The sequence below is a fragment of the Blennius ocellaris genome (genome assembly GCF_963422515.1).
Source record: "Blennius ocellaris genome assembly, chromosome: 4".
Taxonomy (NCBI): domain Eukaryota; kingdom Metazoa; phylum Chordata; class Actinopteri; order Blenniiformes; family Blenniidae; genus Blennius; species Blennius ocellaris.
In genome coordinates, this window is record NC_137653.1 from 15,729,452 (window position 1) to 15,749,318 (window position 19,867).

General features: G+C 44.6%; 1 protein-coding gene across 1 annotated transcript in view; it reads left to right on the plus strand.

Moving 5' to 3' along the window:
* srgap2 (SLIT-ROBO Rho GTPase activating protein 2) overlaps positions 1-19,867 on the plus strand; it is a 55,853-nt gene that overhangs the window by 18,336 nt on the left and 17,650 nt on the right. Inside the window, exons 2-4 of the mRNA XM_080495014.1 lie at positions 10,072-10,264; positions 16,158-16,320; positions 19,139-19,201. Of these exons, the coding sequence (XP_080351140.1) occupies positions 10,072-10,264; positions 16,158-16,320; positions 19,139-19,201 (419 nt within the window). The remainder of the gene's footprint in view (positions 1-10,071; positions 10,265-16,157; positions 16,321-19,138; positions 19,202-19,867) is intronic.

The following is a 19,867-nucleotide window of genomic DNA, read 5'->3' on the forward strand; positions in this document are numbered from 1 at the left end:
AATTTTCGTGCGGCCATTTTTGGAATGCCACTGATGTCTGGTGGAATGCTGGCGATAACACTTTGCTGCGTAAGGACTTGCGTACCCGTCACGTACACATGTTTAGCACCGTGCGTCGTTTTTTTTTTTTTCCGCCCATGAGGTTGTGTGTGTATTTACACTTTGCTGTGTGACAGGGGCTGTGATGGACGACGGTTAGATGACAGAGGGAGCCCATTACACAGTGTGTTAGGCTTCAAAGCGCTGATACTTCCCCGAGGGAGGAGTTTCCACATGCGCGTGCACATGCCTCCGCAGCCCTCGAGGTCCCAGCGAATCAGTGGTCATGACCAGAGCAAAAGAAAGATGGAGTGGAAATGAGGAAGGGCTGACTGAACGATTCATGACTGTTTAATCTCGGAGTAGTGAGTCATTCCATGCTGCATCTCACGCTCCAGAACTATGACAAGTGTTAACCTGCTAATGAAGATGGAAGCAAACTTCTACCCACCCAATGATCAGTCTGCACATGAAGGAGGTCTGCTCCCATCCCTCGCCATTTGGGTGATTTTGATAATGCTCGGTGCCTAGAGGAAGCACTATCCACAACTGTCGAGGTTGATTTAATGTACTTCACACACTGAGACAGACCAAACACACACACACACACACACACACACACACACACACACACACACACACACACACACACACACACACACACACACACACACACACACACACACACACACACACACACACACACACACACACACACACACACACAGGCAGACACAGTGGGCTTCTTCTTATAGTTGTGTTTTGGATTAGTCAAATCCCCTGACTGGCTCCTAAGCTGATTAAAGGGGGTGTTATGCACTGGCCATTTTGAAACACTGCATAAGATGCACACATGCACATGCACACACACACACACAGCAACAGTAGGACAGCTCAGCGAAACATTGCTTCTTCACGTTGGCCCAGCGTGGCGCAATTTGTGTCTTGTGTGCAAGGGTTTGTGTTGGTTTTGTCTGATACCTTTTCATACCGCCTCAGACAGATGGCAGAGATCGCTCTACAGTCATGGTTTGCCTCCCTGTGGCACAGTGTGTGCGTGTGCGTGTGCGTGTGCGTGTGCGTGCGTCTGTGTGCATTTGTGTGTGTTTCTGTGCCAGAGACCAAGTAAGATGGAGGGGAAGAGACATAGATGAAGCTAGGTTGGAACAGACTGAGGCCCAGATGGCTGTGTCCAGCAGAGACAGGAAATAGAAGTGACACCAGGTGGATGGTACCCTTGAGGATGACACACACACACACACACATGCACACACGCGCACAGTCTACAGGCTAAGAATTAAGGATGACTGAAGTGATGTGGACACATGTCATCTCATTTAATTGTAAAATGTATTTGGTACCAGCCGATAAGACTTCATTAATTTTCAAGTCAATGAGCGAATAAGAAAAAATATCTATTTGTACTGTCATTTACAAAGTTGGTCCTACACCGGAAGGTATTCTGGGTAATTTCTTCCATTATTCTGTCACACTTTACGGACTAACAGTTGCGTCACGCAGCTCAGGATTAACTAAGATGATCCGTAGTTTCAAGTGTCAGTGTCAATTAAAATCAATGAAATTTTCTATTTCCACTTCCCGTTTCGGCAAGACACTCCCCTCCCCTCCCCCCAATGTCTCATCAAGTCTAGGTTAGTAGAGCAGGCGGGGAGGTTTGGTAAGTGGGTGAGGAGCTAGTTAACTTTTGATAAGCACTGTTTTCCATTATGCATAGAAAGCCCAGCAGGGACCAGTCGACAGCCCTCGCTGCCACCATGCGAGAGAAAATCAGAGCGTGACAGGGGTGGGATGAGGTGCTGGTGTCAGGAGGGGGAAATGTGTCGAGACAGGGAGGTGGGATATCCTTCATTGGTATTCTAGAGTAATTATTACCTCCTTCAACAACTGTTGAGGCAAACAAGCAGAGCCGAAATTTAAACTGACTTTGTTGTAGATGTTGGACTGCTTGGTTCACATGAGAGACAGAGACCCCCCCCCCCCTGTCACCCCCCCTCCGGTAGCCGTGCAACCTTTTAACCTCTGACCTCTGCTCCCAGCTCGTGGGGAGCGGCGAACCCTAACAAAAACCTCAAACCGGAAGACCACAGGCTCGGAAACAGAAAGCACACTTTTGCGTCGTAAAGACACAAGGCTCATCTTGGCCTTCCCACCATATCGCCTCCTTCTTCAGCGGAAGATGACATGTCTCCGAGTTGCAAAAGGGTCCATTACTCACGTCGTCCACAGAGGTGTAGATTAGTGTCAAAGTGCAGAGGAATTTGCCCCCGCTGAGTACTAAACTCCCCCTGTCACCCCTCGTCACCTCCTTTTCAGCCTCCTCCTTCTCTCCCTTCCCCCCCTTCACAAACACCATCATGGGAGTGTGTCGTATCACCAATCATAAAGCACAACGTGTACTGTATAAAACCTCAAATTGCCTGTTTTAACCTTTTATAGAATGGGCAGTCATAAATCAGTGTCACGCTTAAGTCTCAACAAGCACAGAAACTTGGGATCCCGGTTCATTTATTGTTACACATTAAACTTAAATACATATATTTGGACTGTAGGAGGTAACTTGAGTATTGGGAGAAACTCCACTCACGCAAATGAATACTCTCAAAATCAACAAAGCAAGCTATCTAATCTAGCAGTTTGTAATTTAACCCAACAACAGACAAAACTTCCTGATCACCCCGTTTAGTCTAAACATGACAATCGTACATTTGCAGCTTTAACAAAAATCTGAATCCAGAGTTTTAAGACGATGAAGACAGAGCACGCCACTTACTTACATGAGGAACGAGGAAATGAAAGGAGGCCCAGGTGGGCACAGTCGGGGAGGGAGGATGTGATCAAAACACCAAGTGGATGCGAAAACATGGCCTTGTCTCATGGACTCGCTTTGACACCTGTGGAGTTCACTTGTGAGGAACAGCAAAACGATTCCTGAATGAATCTACTGTCTGCTTACCAACCCAAATGAATAAAATCCCCAGAAATAGTATCTTTAAATCAAAAGTGACATTTCAGACAGCACCAATCCCTCCAAGCATTTATCTCTGTACAATGACAAAACACTGATGTTTATTTAATCGAATATTTCTTGCGTCCTGAAGGACATAGAGTTCAAATTTGCACTGGAGTTTCAAATCACACAGAAACCGTCAGGGAGCTGTTGACTGATGATTATAGGAAATGCGTTCTGAAGCCTGATTATTGTCTTGCATGTCAGTAACCTAAATTGCACGAGTGTGCTTGATTGTACGTTTGCATTTCAAGTGTAATTATTATTTGCAGTGTGTGTGTGTGTGTGTGTCTGTGCGCTTGTGTGCATGTGTGTGAAACTGAAAGGTCAGGGACTGGCTTCTTGGCTTACTCCAGAAAGCATCAGCCGCTACTGTTCTCCATTATGAAGCCTCTGTGAAAGGGACGTTGCAAAGCAGCTGAAATACTGCCATCATATTCACATTTGACTAAATATAATGTAATTTACTTATTTATTGCCGACTATGAATCAGAGCAGCTTTTATTTTTCTCACTCGTGGTCTCACTGGTCCATCTTTCTTCCCTCTGCCGCCGCGCAGGGCATTTACTGAGGTTTGGCTTGAGCTGCGCTTTCCATGTCTAAAAGTCACAAGCTTGTTAGGTTGCATGAGGCAAGACGACACTACTTTTCCGAAAAAAAAATTTAAGGCTCTTGGTGAGAGGGGAAATTGCATACATAGGTTTTAAAGTCTGTGTGTTTGTTTTTCGGAGGAAATGTCCAGGCCCAAGAAAAAGACATTGGCTGGACTCTTTCCATTCCTGCAATAGTTCTCCCTCCAACACTTACTGTACTGAAACTCTATCTTTTCCTCTACTCCCCTTTTTACTTATTCGCGTGTGTGTGTGTGCGTGTGTGTGCGTGCACATATACATACGTGTCTGCGCATTTAGGTAGAATCATGCAGACATGTCTGGAACTAATAGAGTCCACCCTGCTGAAGAATCTTATTAGAAAATACTACCTGCAACCCGAGGCTTCTATCGACCTATTCGTCCAGCTGCCCAAAAAAAAGAAGAAGAAAAAAAAAGAACCATGCCCCCTCACATACACACACAGACACACACTTTTACCCCCCCTTGATTCCTGCAAACCTATGGCCCAGTTTTTATCCTTCAGTCGCTCTCCCCTCTTTTCCTGCCTGGTTTCAGGTTCAGAGGGTTATATTGCTGATCTCCACAGCTGCCTGTTTTTCTTCAGGCCCTTTCATTGGTAGACACACACACACACACACACACACACACACCTTATTTTGACCCCCCCTTTCCATCCTGCAGCACTCGATCATACACACACACGCACACTTCCTGTCGTTGTTTTAGTGCGCCCCTCCCCTCCCGTGTGCTCCCCACTGGCAGTGAACTGGTCCGACTGACTTCCCGTCTCTCTGTCCTCTCTTCCTGTGTGTACAGGGATGAATGGCCATATTATTCACACTGACGCAGTGCCCGCCCTCTTACTCACCCTTTACACTACTTTGTGTTTCTTTCTCCTCTTTTCTTTCTGCTTCTTTCATTCTTTTGAGGACAATAGTATGAGCTCACAGTCGTACAACTCAAAACCATAACCCCCCCCCCACACACACACACACACACACACGGTAGACTGTACTGCAGTATCAGCCCCCAGAGCAACAAAGACCAGGCCTCACTGCATAAACACAATGCATTTGCATGCTCACACACACACACACACACACAAACACAAATGAAGCCAGAAGAATAGGTAATATTGTACCTTGCAGCAAGCTACATCTCCTGATTTGTTGTTTTCTGTTTTCTAGAACTAGTAAACAGTTGAGTGCGAGCATGTGTTTCTGTGCTCATGCTGCGATTACTGATTACTGATTACTGATTACCTGGCACAAGTTGTGGGCTGGAACATCCAATGCTGGCAGACAGGCTGGTGTTTAAAGGATTACGCTGGTGTAATACATATTGGTTACTTTACTTTATAATAACACATATTTTCCAAGTGTTGACATTTAGGAGCTGTACAATGTGATAAGAGAATACCAAGCAGGATCAAGAAAACAAGTGGTCAGACAAGCGTAAAGGCTGCAAACAAGAGTTTAGCTAAATTCTCAAAGTCACTTTATATAAAACACTTTTTCTAAATTGCTTTATCTGTACAATGTGAATTCATGATTGAACTTTGTTCTAAGCCCCGTGTAGTAGCAGTTCATAAAATATAGCATCTTATCTTCTGAACTTTAAACCATTATCACTTATTTATGGTCAAAATTTTATTCAGCTACATTTCTGTAATTGGATCTGACGTATATCTTTTAATAACATCTAATTCATTTTTGTGGCCCTATATTGTTTTGGTTTTTTTAAAATCATGATTTTTGTCACACCCAAAGAATAAAAAACGTTCTTATTGCAAAAAAAAACCGTATCAACCAATAACAGTGGTTGATTTTTAAAAACGGGTGTCGTTACAACAACAATGGTGAAGTTGTTGATTTGTTGTTGTGCTTCTTCAGTTGAGCATGTCCCGAACTGGCCCCGGAAACACTTCCTGTGTGAAGCAGTGAAACAAACACCGTTCTGTTGCCCTACCTTCAATACTACCATAAGTATTATTGATTTATTGAGCTTGTCCTAAGTGATGCTTTTATATACAACACATTCAGCAAGCTCTCCAAAACTTTCTGCAGCCCAATTTACTCTTGCAATGTAGATTTAGAGCACAAGATGCTCCAGGAGCAGGTGGTATTGTTAACACAAAGACTGAGACGACTGACGTGTCGGACAAGAATACACCTAAACTATATCTGGACTAGAGCAACGACCAACCTAAAAGAATAAAAGACTTGATCTCACTCTGGTACTCAATGTAACAACAAAGTCATGACCAAAATTTTACAACTTGCCCCCTTAAAGATCAATCTGGATTGAAGTTTGGCAAACAGATGTATTTCTGATGCTTCAGGTTCAGAGGTCCAAGTTACAGATTTTGTCAATGATCTGTCCTCTGAAAGATAACGCTAGAATCTTTGTGTTGTTGTTGACGTCCGTTTGTGTCTGTGTGTATGTTCACATGGTACCTTCACAATAGTTTCAGTGTTAGTATAGTAATAGAGGAGGACAGAACTGGGGTGGGGCTTCCATGGACGTGCTGCATAGCCGCTGTCAACACAGCTCCAAGTGACAGCTTGTGGCGAGCGCGTGTGCGCTCACTGTACCCAGAGCCCACGGTGTTTTCAGGTATAACGAGTCCTCGCAGCGGTGTGCATGGCTCCTGTATGTAGGCCAGCACGCAGGGCAACCATCACTTCTGTCAGCCACCAACACAGCAGCCTGAAGGGGCTGGTGAATTCACTGACTTTAGCTACAAAAGGTAATGTTGCAGGGAAACTATATTTAGCCGTCGTATTGTTCTTGCCAGAGCGGAGTGGGTTTTATGTCGCTGCTTATATTGGCTGCCGCTGCATATTTATGTTGTTTTCCCGTTGTTTGAGTGTCCATCCATGCATTTGTATGCAGCGACGTGTCTTGATTTTGACCTGAGGTCTTTAGCTTCAGACTCATGCAAGATCAACAGCAGCCCCTGACCATGGCGGTCATGCCGGTCCAGTGTGGTTGTGCAGTCTCCGTCCATCATCCCTCAGTTTTTTTGCTTTCATTTGTTATGGTCGCATAAAAGAGGGATGTGATAAATTTCAAATTATTAAAAGTGATAGGTTTCGAGGATAAGAGAGAGGAACTCCTCAGTTTTCTGGGGTTTTTTTGTGGTTTCATGCTAGGTTGTGGCACTTTCTTTACAAAAGTCACCTGAAAGCACTTGGGTCATTTAATAATGATAATAATGATGATGTGAACATTTGCAGTGTCAAGATGTTTGATTGGACAGCGACGGGAAAACAGGAGGTCCTGAAGAAAAGACGAAACTGTTGAAATAAACTGTAGTTTCTGGATGTATTGGGTGCAAAATCAATGTTTCTCCCAAGGTTGATATGTTAGAAGCAAATAAATACAAAAGGTCGAATTGTGATTGCGAGACAACTGGATGGGGACTATCTCCAAACCTGCAGATCTCTGAGGATTTCTAGTCTGAAGTGGGTCATTAATTATGAAGCGAAGTCCAAGAAAGGGAGAAGCGCTGAACCGTCGACGGGGTCACGGGCATCCGAGCCTTAAATGCACGTGGGGAGCGAAGGCCAGCTCGTGTGGTCTGGCTCAACAGAGGTGGTGGCCAGTCTAATTGGGTGACCGAGTTCACTATTTGGCAGCGCATCATCTGAGCGTATAGAAATCCAAAATCCCTCATCACACCACTGGATTGTTTTCCAGATTGAATTGGTGGAGCTCGGCCAACAATCCGTCATCCAGTGCCGTGGCAGAATGACAAGATTTTGTCACCGCTGTTGCATCGGGCCAAGGAGAACAAGTAGCAGTCTGTCTTTTTACAGATGACAATTGTCTGTATTGTGAGTGTGGAGGGATGGGATTTTGTAAGCTCAATGTGCTGCAGCACAGTGTCGGAATACATTCTGCATCACAGATGATTTTTTTTAATAGGTATATAGGGCAGCCAAAGGGGACCAACACGATATCACACAGATGGCCATGATTGGTCATAATGTTATGGCTGATCAGTGTAACTGTCAGCTAAACAGGAAAATGAAAATTGCACCATTGGGGGAACTTCAAAGTCACTTCAAAGCCAGCAGCCATCATCGTTTGCTGAATGGCTCCTGGCCACTGTTGTGCTGCAGTGGGAATGGTGAGCAAAGTGGACTGGACACGTCTCCTGCAGACAGAGCCAGACGGCCCTCAGCACTACAGACAGAGGAGGCGGATGAGAGCGCGGGGGGGAGGGCGGGGGAGAGAAAGGAGATCATCAGTAAAGTAGAATCCCAGAGAACGGTTACAAGACCTGTTCTCATCTGCCTGGAAAATATGAGCGGGCCGTCTGGAGGGGGGTGGAGGCGTTACATTCCAGTTCACATCCCACTCCTCCTTACTCACTCGGCATGATGACCGTTACAGAGGGACGAGGGCGACGGCGAGATCTGCAGTCATCGTTTTTTAACATCATCACTCCTCTCTGCAGTGGCGAGTTTGTCTGTCACTAATTCTGTCTTACTGGTGATTTTTTTAGATTCCTGAAAGGAAATCGGCTGTGACGTCCAGCAACAACGGAGTTCATTAGTTTGCAAAGCTGCGGGTTAGCCATGTCACGCAGGGATGTATTTGGTTTAATGGCGCGTCAAACTCACTATTCATCCAAATCTGAAAATTACTGACCAAAAAGAGACTTTAATGCTCCGGACACAGATTTCCCTATCTGAAGCTTGTGAGAATGCTGTCACTTGGTTCCTCTCAGTACAATCCACCCTCCAGCCCCTCGCTGCTGTGGTGGAGCTGCTTGTCACTGAAGGTGCTATCCATGTGCTGCTGTCTCAGATGGTCTAATTACAAGGACGCCATCGTGAGGTTTCTTGTGTAGCCGTCCCAGGAGGCGGAACCGTGACTTCATCGTGGACAACACTCGGCAATGAACAAATTATACACGGACGCACACACGCAGACCACGAGACAACAACACATGTTTGTCAAAAGCACATGTTCACAACAGGTCATTAGTACAAACGCAGGCGATGTGCAGTCATTTATGTGCGCTTGTGCCGTAATGCCCGGAAGCCTCGTCCGTCTCGGCCTTTTAATCAGCAAAGAATGACTGTGAAGGCAACAGGCCGCCGGCGAGTTTTTGCACAATGTTTAGGTCTGTTTTTATGGAAGTGGGAGGAGTGGGGTGTTCATGGACACATTTAGAGATCCCACTTCTCTTTGTGGTAATGAGAAACTGCACTCTCAGCTGTTGCAGACAAAGGCAGCGTCAACAGTCGCTGTTGGCCGGACAGGCGGCCGAGTCTCTGCCTGCCTGTGACTCGGTCTGTGCGGCGAGTGTGTGAATGAGAGTCTGAAACTGCACTGAAGTCAGGATGGAGGCCAAAACCGTGCGCTTCCTCTACAGCCAGCGATGTAAAGGTAGGGCAGCTGCATTTGACGGGCAATAATGAAGATTATTTTTGAAGACGACTCTGTGCGCGTGTTGTTTCTTAACTCCCGATACATATGCAGCTTACTCAGCACTGACAGGCAGCTATGTGAGCATAGCATTAATCTGGCAGCTGTCAGCACTGATCCAGCTTATCACCTTTGTGTGTGTGTGTGTGTGTGTGTGTGTGTGTGTGTGTGTGTGTGTGTGTGTGTGTGTGTGTGTGTGTGTGTGTGTGTGTGTGTGTGTGTGTGTGTGTGTGTGTGTGTGTGTGTGTGTGTGTGTGTGTGTGTGTGTGTGTGTGTGTGTGTCCTTGTGTGCAAATGTGTCTTCGTGTGGCTACAGCTGGCCAGATTCTCCTGAGGAGCTTTTTGTAGCCACTGATTGAATATGGTTACCGAGTGTGTCTGTAGTGAGTGCTCTCTATTAATTTGAGGCCAGTCTGGAGAGCAGCATGGAGGAGGGAGAAGGAGGCAGGAGGAAAATGAAAAGTGATAAGCTTGGATAGATGCCTCTGGAGATCTCTCTCGGTGGAAGATGATATCTGATTGCGTGAACGAGCGCACACTCGCATGTGCACTATTGAGCATAAATGTGATGATGAACACGCGAGCTCAGCAGTCTGTGCTTTGGGAGCTGGTGGGAGGGGAATGGATTTTGTCCAAGACTGAAGGGCCTGCCAGGTGTGTGACTGGCTCATAATGCATAACATGCAAAAGGCTTTAGCTTTCGACATCCTTCACATTTTTGTGAGACAGAACTTGTTTACTGGTTTGTACGGATAATCACACGCATTTAACGTCGTTACAGAAAACAGACCTGCGGGTCCAGAAATGCCGGAAAGCAACCCATTTGTAGAATCGGCGCGTTGCTTAAGCTGTGTCGATTCCTCTCGAGACAGACACCAAAACGACAACAACAACCCAAAGCGAAGCTCATCTTGAACTCTTTTGTTTCTCTTCCTTCCCCTCTGGCAGAGATCCGTGCCCAGCTGGTGGAGCAGCTCAAGTGTCTGGACCAGCAGTGTGAGCTGAGGGTGCAGCTGCTGCAGGATCTGCAGGACTTCTTCAGAAAGAAGGCCGAGATTGAGATGGACTACAGCCGCAACCTGGAGAAGCTGGCCGAGAGGTTCCTCACAAAGACTCGCAGCACCAAAGACCACCTACTAAAGTACGTCATACTCACCTGGACACATGGTCCCCCTTCGCCGCTCTGTGCTCCTGGCTGCTGCTTAATAATACGACACGAGTGCATCTCAAGTATGAGATGAGCGTTGAAAGGTTTTGTCAGTTTGCCATCATGAACTACAACTATGAAACAATTTTACTGGGATATTTATGAGCTCTTGTTAAAACGTGTGATCTATGAAATATTCTCATATTTTCTGACACTGGAACAAGGTAAACAAAAGCAAGGAAAGGGTATTCGTTTCCATGTTATATCTCTCAAGGTCTAATATTTATAATTGTTGTACAACAATGAATATGCTATTGTATGAATCAAATTTTCCTTTGTTCATGGTATGCTTAAAAAAACAAAAAATAAAAAGCCAACCTAAAGTATTGCCACATTACAAAACGCTGAAACAATGTTGGAAAAAGACGTCATTAAAATTCAGCCTCCGTTCAGTGTTTGACTGAAAAGATGAGGACTCTGCGAGCCGTCAGCTCAGATTAATTGATGTCACATTACCGCATCTGCCAGGTTATTATCCTTGCCTGTTAAGAAGCGAGAGGACAGTCGTGGAAATGGGGTTGATGAAGAAGAACAGCTGGATTGCAAACATCTCACATTAGTTTTTTTTTTTTTTTTTTAACCGTATTGTGCCAGCCTGCAGCTCATATCTGTTCCTGATGGAGGCGGGGGGGGGGGGGGGAATCTCCCAAAGTCTTTAAATAAAGTTTTTAACCAGTTAAGTGTCACGGAGACGGGTGACTTCCTTCATTAGGAAAGAGAAATAAGATGAAACGGAAAGAAGGTCGTGTGTGTGTGTGTGTGTGTGTGTGTGTGTGTGTGTGTGTGTGTGTGTGTGTGTGTGTGTGTGTGTGTGTGTGTGTGTGTGTGTGTGTGTGTGTGTGTGTGTGTGTGTGTGTGTGTGTGTGTGTGTGTGTGTGTGTGTGTGTGTCAGAGTGGGTATTTCGTCAGGATGCTCCTGCCTCTTATCGGCGATGTGTCTCTGCGTGCGTGTGCGTGTGCATGTGCATGTGCGTGAGTAGAACTTTTGCCAGAAATAGCCAGGTGGTGATTTTGTGCTCTAACTATTTTGTCGTGTGTGGCGCTCTGCCCAAACAGGGATTCTCTCTCCTCAAAGAAGGTCACCCTCTCCCCGTTTCACCTGCTCATGTTTCCCCGTCTCACTCCCATCATTGATTCATTAGATGCACCCGGATACAATCTGCAGCTCACCAGCTTCAGCGGCATAATGTGTTCCTGTATAATTTAACTGACACAGTTTTCGGAGGGGAGAGCGTTTTGGGTCCCCGCGGGGAGAGTTTCACTGAACTGCTTGCTAATCATAAAAAACGCGCGCACACACTCACACGCACACACACATATTCAGCAGAGCTGCCACAGCTAAATGGAGGTAAAGGGATTTTTCTATTTCAATAATTGAAATAGTCTCTGCATCTCATTTCTGCATCTTTTATGCTGCGACGTTGAAACTGACTGCAATCCATCATCACTGAGGACTCTATATTCATATCGGTAAAACCAGAAAGAAGCTTAAAAAAAAAAAAAAACCCAACCTGTATGTTGAAGTCAGGCATGAATAGTTTGTTGGCTGGTTTTCAAACTTATTCCACGCAAAGTCTTAATTTTGTCTTGAGTGTGCCAGATGAGCAGAATGACAGTAGAAGAACCAAATCTCCAAATATCCCTTTTTTTTACTTTATAGCAATGACATTGCAAATACATGGACATTTTATTCAATATCTTTTGAAATTTGAAATGTCTAAACACAGATTCTCCGTATTTAAAAATCTCTAAATTATGTTTGTCCTTTTCAGCTGCCCGTATTTTTTCTGCAGCAATAGTTCTCCTCGGGTTAATGTTGGGAAATGAGTTCTCAAGACAAACACTTCATCAAGCATGTCTGTTAAAATTCACCGTTTTTATTTTTTTTTTTGTTTTTGTTTTTTGTATTGAGCACCATTCTGAATAAAACAGGTCCACCAAGTAAATAACCCAGAAACAGAAGTTATTAATTTTCCTTTGTAAAAGTTCCACTCGGGTCAACCAGCATGTTGGACTGGGAACTCTGGTGGGTCCAGTTTCGGCCCCGCGTTTGACATTAGACGGACAAGTGTATTAAAAACTAAAAACTGATCACGTCTGCTGATTTCAAAGAGCTGTAGAACTCTGGGGTCATTACGACTGTATCATTAATACATCATTAAACAATCCATTGAGACATAAATAGCTGCATAATTTGCTGGACAGCTGCGTATCATCAGTAATTGCTTACTCCTCAAAATTGATGCCAGTGGATAAAACAGGCTTCTGCAGATGCTCCAACAGTAAAGACACAACAAATGGAGTCAAGTGCACAAAACGAAATGATTCACTGAGACCTCATTGTGTAGGAAACCAACTGGAACCATGCTGGTCTTGACAGGGTTTACACTTCTTACTAATGTCTCTCTTCTTAAATCTTTAATGGCTGTTTTGGATGTTTTGGCTGTTTTGGCTGTGTTGGCGCTTTTATATACTTTATAAACTGAGATAAAAGTGTTCTCCTTTTCTGGTAGTCTTTTTCTTTCTTTTTCACTTCCTGTCAACTGAAACTGTGGCCTTCTCGACAACCTCCTTCCTCTTTTTCCCCCCTTCTCTCTTCTTCTTTTCTGTTTTTATGCAGCATGCCCCCCCCCTTCCAGAAACAACTTACCCACTATGTGCCAACTCGCGTTCATCGCTCACCAACAGTGCACACACACACACACACACACACACACACACACACACACACACACACACACACACACACACACACACACACACACACACACACACACACACACACACAGACTGAAAGAGATCAATAGGTCCTCTAAACGAAACCCAATTCCAACTGCGAGGACATACCCCCCCAAGTACACACACACACACACACACACACACACACCCACCCTCCCTCCAGCTCAGATCAATACTGAGAGTGTGTGTATGTGGGTCTCATATTGGGGGAGGGAAGAAAACTGAAGGAAAAGAGTGGGCAACATACAGAATATACATCCATCCGCACCCAGTCCGTTCACATCACAAAGGCAAAATTTATAGACTATGAAATGTCAATCTCAATATTGTAGAATCAAATTTTATGCCCCTCTCTGACTTCCCAGTTTCTTTCCTTTTATTCCAACATCTGTGTACCACTTGCCCTACATCTGCTGCTGCTCTGTCTGGGGTGCCACACTGGAATTTCAGCTATTTTCCGGTTATGTGTGTGTATATTTGTGCGCATCTGAATGTAGGTGTGTGCGTTTCTGTTTCTCTGTACAGCCAAGTGTTGATGGTGCTCCAAGCACTGAGGGCTGTGAGTGTGTTGATCCCGTAGAGACCACTGGTATTCATGCTATTTGGCAAAATGCATGCAGCAGTTATTGGGGGGGGGGGGTTTACATGGTTTAACTGTATTTTGTGTGTGTGTGTGTGTGTGTGTGTGTGTGTGTGTGTGTGTGTGTGTGTGTGTGTGTGTGTGTGTGTGTGTGTGTGTGTGTGTGTGTGTGTGTGTGTGTGTGTGTGTGTGTGTGTGTGTGTGTACGTGCCCCGAGGCTGACAGACTGATTGGTCACACAGAGAAGCCTTCACAAGTCAGACAGTCATTCAAAGCACTTCTGGATGCTAATCTGTTTGACCAGTTTCACCATTCTGAAGCAGCAAAAAACCCACAGCCACTTTGACCACTCTGAAATGTGTTAGTTGTTTGTTCCCACTTAAAGAATACCAACAGTCATTTCTTTGCCGAAATGAGTGTCAAAAATCTCTCAATTCAAATTTATAGGAACTTTCTACCCTTGCAGTCTGACAAAACCTCAATAGGTGATGAAATTATGATAAAACTTTACCTGGATGCTATTCAGGCAAGATGGGAAAATGACATAAAAATGCAATTTATGTCACAGGGTTTATTTTACCTTTTCATATAACGGAACTGTTTTAGATTTGTCTCAGTGATGCACCTCGCCATTTCTCGACTTTATCAGGAATTAATGTTTGACAAACACAAATTTGCATTGTCCCAACGGACACTTGGCCGAAGCACAGTAAATCCTGAAGTTGTTCAAAAGGTTAGATTTTTACTTCTATATGCACTTAATGTCATAGCATAGGTAACTTTTATGGACTTTTACATCAAGTAAAAGGTTGAATCAGAATTTCAACTTATTCAGTTCTTTTTCTTTCTTTCTTTTTTTTTTTTTTTTTTAGCTCCAAGTTAAAGTTACTCAGTTCCAATTCAGAGTCACTCTTTGCTTCAAATGCATGTTCTTGGACTGTGGGGTGGGAAACATAGTGCCTCTACAATCACACACGTGCACGCACACACGCACCGTGGTCAAATATTGAGAATAAAAAGAGAAAGTCAGTGTACTAATGTGGATGTGACCTTTGAGTAGACGGTGACATTTGTGTGAGAACAGAGAGTCGGAGACAGTGCGGTGATATTTCACCCTGTGCTGCTGTCTGCTTGCTGAGGTTATGACCGGTGGCTTGAGGATGACATGTCACATGAAAGCAGTAAGACTGACGATGTTAACCAACAGAGGAACTGCAGGCCTCTTTTTACATTGTGCAACCAGACGCGCCGGAAAAAGACGCAGACGGCATCGAGAAGCTGGAGCGAAAGTGTGGTGGACACACGAGCGTCATTAAACGGAGACTTTCGGCGTTTAGTCCGTTTAATTGTTGTGGAGGTGGATTTTCTTTTTCTGTTTGTCTTTCCTTGTCAACGTTATTCTTTCACTCGGTGAATTAGTCATTTGACCATCGAAACCAGTAACTGCCTGTACCAGCTGATCACATCACTGTTATTGACTCATCTCAGACCACGCACGCACGCACGCACGCACACACACACACACACACACACACACACACACACACGATACCCCTCAGTCAAATCAAAGACATTCTCTGTCAGTCTGACATTGCGTATGCTTGGGGTCACTGTTCCACTTTCCCTGACCCCTGTGTGTGTGTGTGTGTGTGTGTGTGTGTGTGTGTGTGTGTGTGTGTGTGTGTGTGTGTGTGTGTGTGTGTGTGTGTGTGTGTGTGTGTGTGTGTGTGTGTGTGTGTGTGTGTGTGTGTGTGTGTGTGTGTGTGTGTGTGTGTGTGTGTGTGTGTGTGTGTGTGTGTGTGTGTGTTGTACAATGCCTTGCAGCTCTTTGGTCTCTATCCAGTTAGAGCTCCTCTTAACAACACAAAGGCCTTCTTTCATCCACTTACACTCACTCATAATCCATTTTCCCCACTAGATCATCCATAACTTACACTACACACACAACCACACACACACACACACACACACACACACGCACTGAGTGAATGCCCTGTAAAAGTGGTTGTGTGGTCATGTAAGCAGGGAATGGACGCCCCTAATGGCTTTGTGGACACTTGAAACAAAGACAGCACAACACTGAGGAACTATCCCGCAGCTAGTAAAATAACTACAGCCTTCAGATTGCTTTTTCTGTCCGTTTCTCCTTGTATTTTTTTTTTTTTTTTTTGTCCGACAACAGCTGTGCTTGTGGGGTAGCCCTACCTCTTCCTGCTGGGTTTTGTACCCTGGATGAATCCCATGTTCAAGCTGGCTTACAGACACTGTGGGTGTGTGTCTGTGGGTGCATCTGTTCATCTGTGTACAAGAGGAGATATTCGCTCGACTCTCCTTGATCAGTGCATTCGTCATTCCTCTTTGTGTCATGTCCTGTTTGCGTAGCCGTAATCAGCAGAATAACAAGGTTAATTTAGAAGGTTAAAAAGACTTGATGATGGTCAATTATCTACCAAAAAAAAAAAAATCTGCCTGCTCCTTTTAATAGTCTCCATCTGTGTGTGTTTGCAGGAAAGAGCAGAGCATCTTGTCTCCAGTGAACTGCTGGAACCTGCTGCTGCTCCAGGTGAAGAGGGAGAGCCGAGACCGCGCCACTCTGTCCGACCTTTACCTCAACAACATCATCCCCCGCTTCGCACAGATCAGCGAGGATTCAGGACGACTCTTCAAGAAGGTGGGCGCAGGCGCAAGTGTGCAAACGCCGTGAAGCTGTAATGTGATTGTTCTCCCAACGCACGTTAATTTCATGCGCTGTTGAGGTTACCGTCATCTGTGCGAGGATTCCACACGTCGGCTTTGAGGCCGTGCTTTAAAAAGAAGGTGCTGCTCTTATGTTTATGCTTCTCTGCTCCAATGAAACGATGAAAATCCAGCGACCGTCGCCTGGTTTGCTAAATCCACGTCCTTCTCTTCCTGCATCTGTTTTCTGTCGTGGCTGATTTATTGACTGACAGCGAGTCGGCTGAACATCGCGCAGGGAGAGTTTACACTGTCTGTGTTTCCGTACAGAAGCCTTATTCTTGTCTCCTCAGATCTGCTCCTCTCAAGTCTGTGAGATTAAAGAGACAAGAAGAAAGAGATGTGGCAGAAAAACAGAATCACAAAGGAACAGGAATAGAAAGCACAGGCTTTACATGATAGAACAAATACCAAAGGAGAGTTTTCCTCTGTGAGATGGTCCTTCATCATCAGGATGGATATATCAGAGTAAATATGCAATCTTTGAAGGCCAATTATGCAAAGATAATACTGTTAATTCAACCTCTTTCAAATCGCATACACCCCCCCACCCCCCCCCCCTTGCTTCGCGCAAGCTCGAGACGGTGAACACTCCTGCACGCCGGGGCAATTTTCCTGGCACTTCAAAGGGTGAATGCAGCAAAGCTTTAGTCACGATTTTCTGTTCAAATTAATTGGAGCTTCCAATATTGGGAGTTGAGTGTAAAGTGAGAGCCAGAGTGAGAGAAGGTACCGCGGGTGGATGATGGGGAAAAAAAAGACACCTTCGAGGGATAGACGTGTGTGTATGTGGATAGCAAAGTGAAGCCATCTGTGTGTGGAATGTCATGGCTGATGCTGCTGCTGATTCCCAACCCGATAGGTTTACTTTGAACCACGTTCACGGTTAGAATACAAGCGATGGGAAACCCTCCGCCTTCATTTCCCTGCCCGTCTGATACACGCAAAAAGCGGCTTTCTCTGCCTCTCCTTCTCTTTTTTATTTCAATACTGTTTGTTGTTTGCCAGGCGAGTTGCTCCCGTCGTGTCTGGGTTGTAAACTGCAGACATTCACGCGGCGAATGCTCTGATGGCCAATTACAGCAATAATTATTTCATTTGTAACATTCCCAGCAATGCCAGGGGCCATGACGCAAACCTCACTCACATACTCACAAAGACATACTTGACTATCCACATCGGCGTCGGGGGGCTTCCATCCATTGAGTTAAGCGGTGCAGCGTGATACTGGAGCAGTCTGTGAAAGCTACACCTGAACCTGAGACAAGATGGAGCATGCTGGTCCAGATGTTTCTACTGTGTTCCCTTTGTGCCCCAATAGACAACCACATGGAAAAAAAAAAAAAAGAAAAGCGAGAGAGGTGTCCAAAGGTCAACATCCAGAGCTGATGGATGGCAGGGCACAGCCATGGCTGATTGCTTTTTGACTGGCTGTGGTCAAGAGTGTTGTCACCTAATATGAGCCTCGGTTATCTTGTTACCACTGTCGCCTGCTGCGTCACACTAAATCTCCACACATGCAAGCTTTCCTCTCTGAAATCTCTTCTTTTTGTTAACATTTCTGCCCGATTCAATCCTCTCATAAAGGTTTTTTTTTTTCTTACTTCTGATCCAACCTGCCCCTGTCAACCATCTATCTCTCCCCCCTCATCATGTAAACATTATCTTGATCTTATCTGCCACCTTCACCCTGCCAGATTTGAACATTTCTTCATTTATAAACCTCCAGTCCTCCTCATCTTCTCCTGTAACCCTTTTCCAGGAGATGACGGGTGTCCGACATGTGCCGTATGAAATCTGCTTTTGTTTTCATTCCGCTCTTCGTTTGGCAAAAACAGCAGTTGATTAACGGGGGGGGGGGGGAAATGCATGAGCAGAGCAACAGTTTGCTTTCAGTTTATTTGTAAATACATTTAGCCTATTCATTCATTTTTAAAAATAGAACATTGCTTCAACCGAAACTCATTATTGGCCTTTTCCTGAAACCTTGAATCCTGTTCATTATAAAATGACTTGACATTCTGACAAAGATGTGCCGATAGTGGATTTACGTCTTCATCATAATTTAGAAGAAAACTGATTGGTTTGGATAAAACATAAATCTAGAAAGAAGATTTTTTGTTTGTCTTGTTTCTCTGGCTACAAATCTTTTCATCCAGTGGATCTGTAGATAGAAGGTATCATGTGTTGTACAAACTGCAAAGCCTTCCTAGACAAGCCTGTGATTTTGCAACTGTGTAAATAAAACGCATGTAAGAGAATCTGTCTGAATCACGTGTGAAAACTGTGTTGTAATGAAGTCATCAGTCACTAGTCGCTCCTGGCAATTAATGTCTGGAGAATGCTGGTGCCTGTATCACACTGTCCTGTCCTCCCTCTCTCCTCTCTTCTTTTTTTAAAATCTCATGCTACATTTTCTATCTCACCCTCCATCTTTGGCTCTTTTGTCCTTTTTCTGCCACTGTAAAGATCAGTATCTATAACTTCCCTCTGCATCCATCAACTTCTTCACTGTTGTGCTCATTTATCCAGATGAGAGACTTCTTTAAAAAAAATAAATAAATAAATAAAACAACCCACAGAATCTACACTTGATTTATGGCTAGAAAGTCATTTGACCGCATGGGTGAGTGTGTATGGATTTTCTGGCATGACGGAAAAAAGATGGTTGGTGGTTCGAACGGGAGAATCTGCCAGATTCATTTGTAACTGATTATTTACATCCGTATGTCTTGTTCTTTGTGTCTCTTCAGAGCAAAGAAGTCGGTGTGCAGCTGCAAGAGGACCTGATGAAAGTTCTTAATGAGCTATATACGGTAAGGAAACCCCCCAAATAATCCATATTTTTCTGTTGCCTTCTCTAATGCTGCTTTATCCAGCTCAGGGTTGCAGAGGACTAGCTCCATTCCTCACCTGCTATGGGAAGGTCTAGGTACACCGTGGGGAAACACAGGCAGTCACACACTCTCTCATTCTCGCCGCAGATCAACTGAGAAAGAACACATGGGCTCAAAAACATGTTTTTGGATTATGGGGGGGGGGTAAACCGGAGCACCGACAGCAAACCTATCCATGCACAGAGAGAACATGCAAACTCCACACAGAATGGCTGTAAAGCACAACGTTTACTCGAACTGGGAATATTTAGCTAAGAAATGCTTTGTTTTCTGCAAAAAAACAAAAACAAAGGTACATAGGATATAGTGAAGCATCGGGAGAATTATTTAACAAAGCCGACTCACGACTCAAAACCTTTGAGTCATCTGTGTTAAATAATTCTCCTGATGCTTCAGGTTTTGAGTCAAAACCAACTTGTCGACAGTAAGCCTGACTTCAAAAGCTATCAGCAGGTATGATTTTGTGTGGGCAGCTGCACAATTATTCCACGAGTTCAGATGAAATTAGATGCTTTGGGATTTAAACTTTTTTTTTTTTTACTTCATCAGTTTTGAATTTATGACTACAAACCTGCAAAACTAATA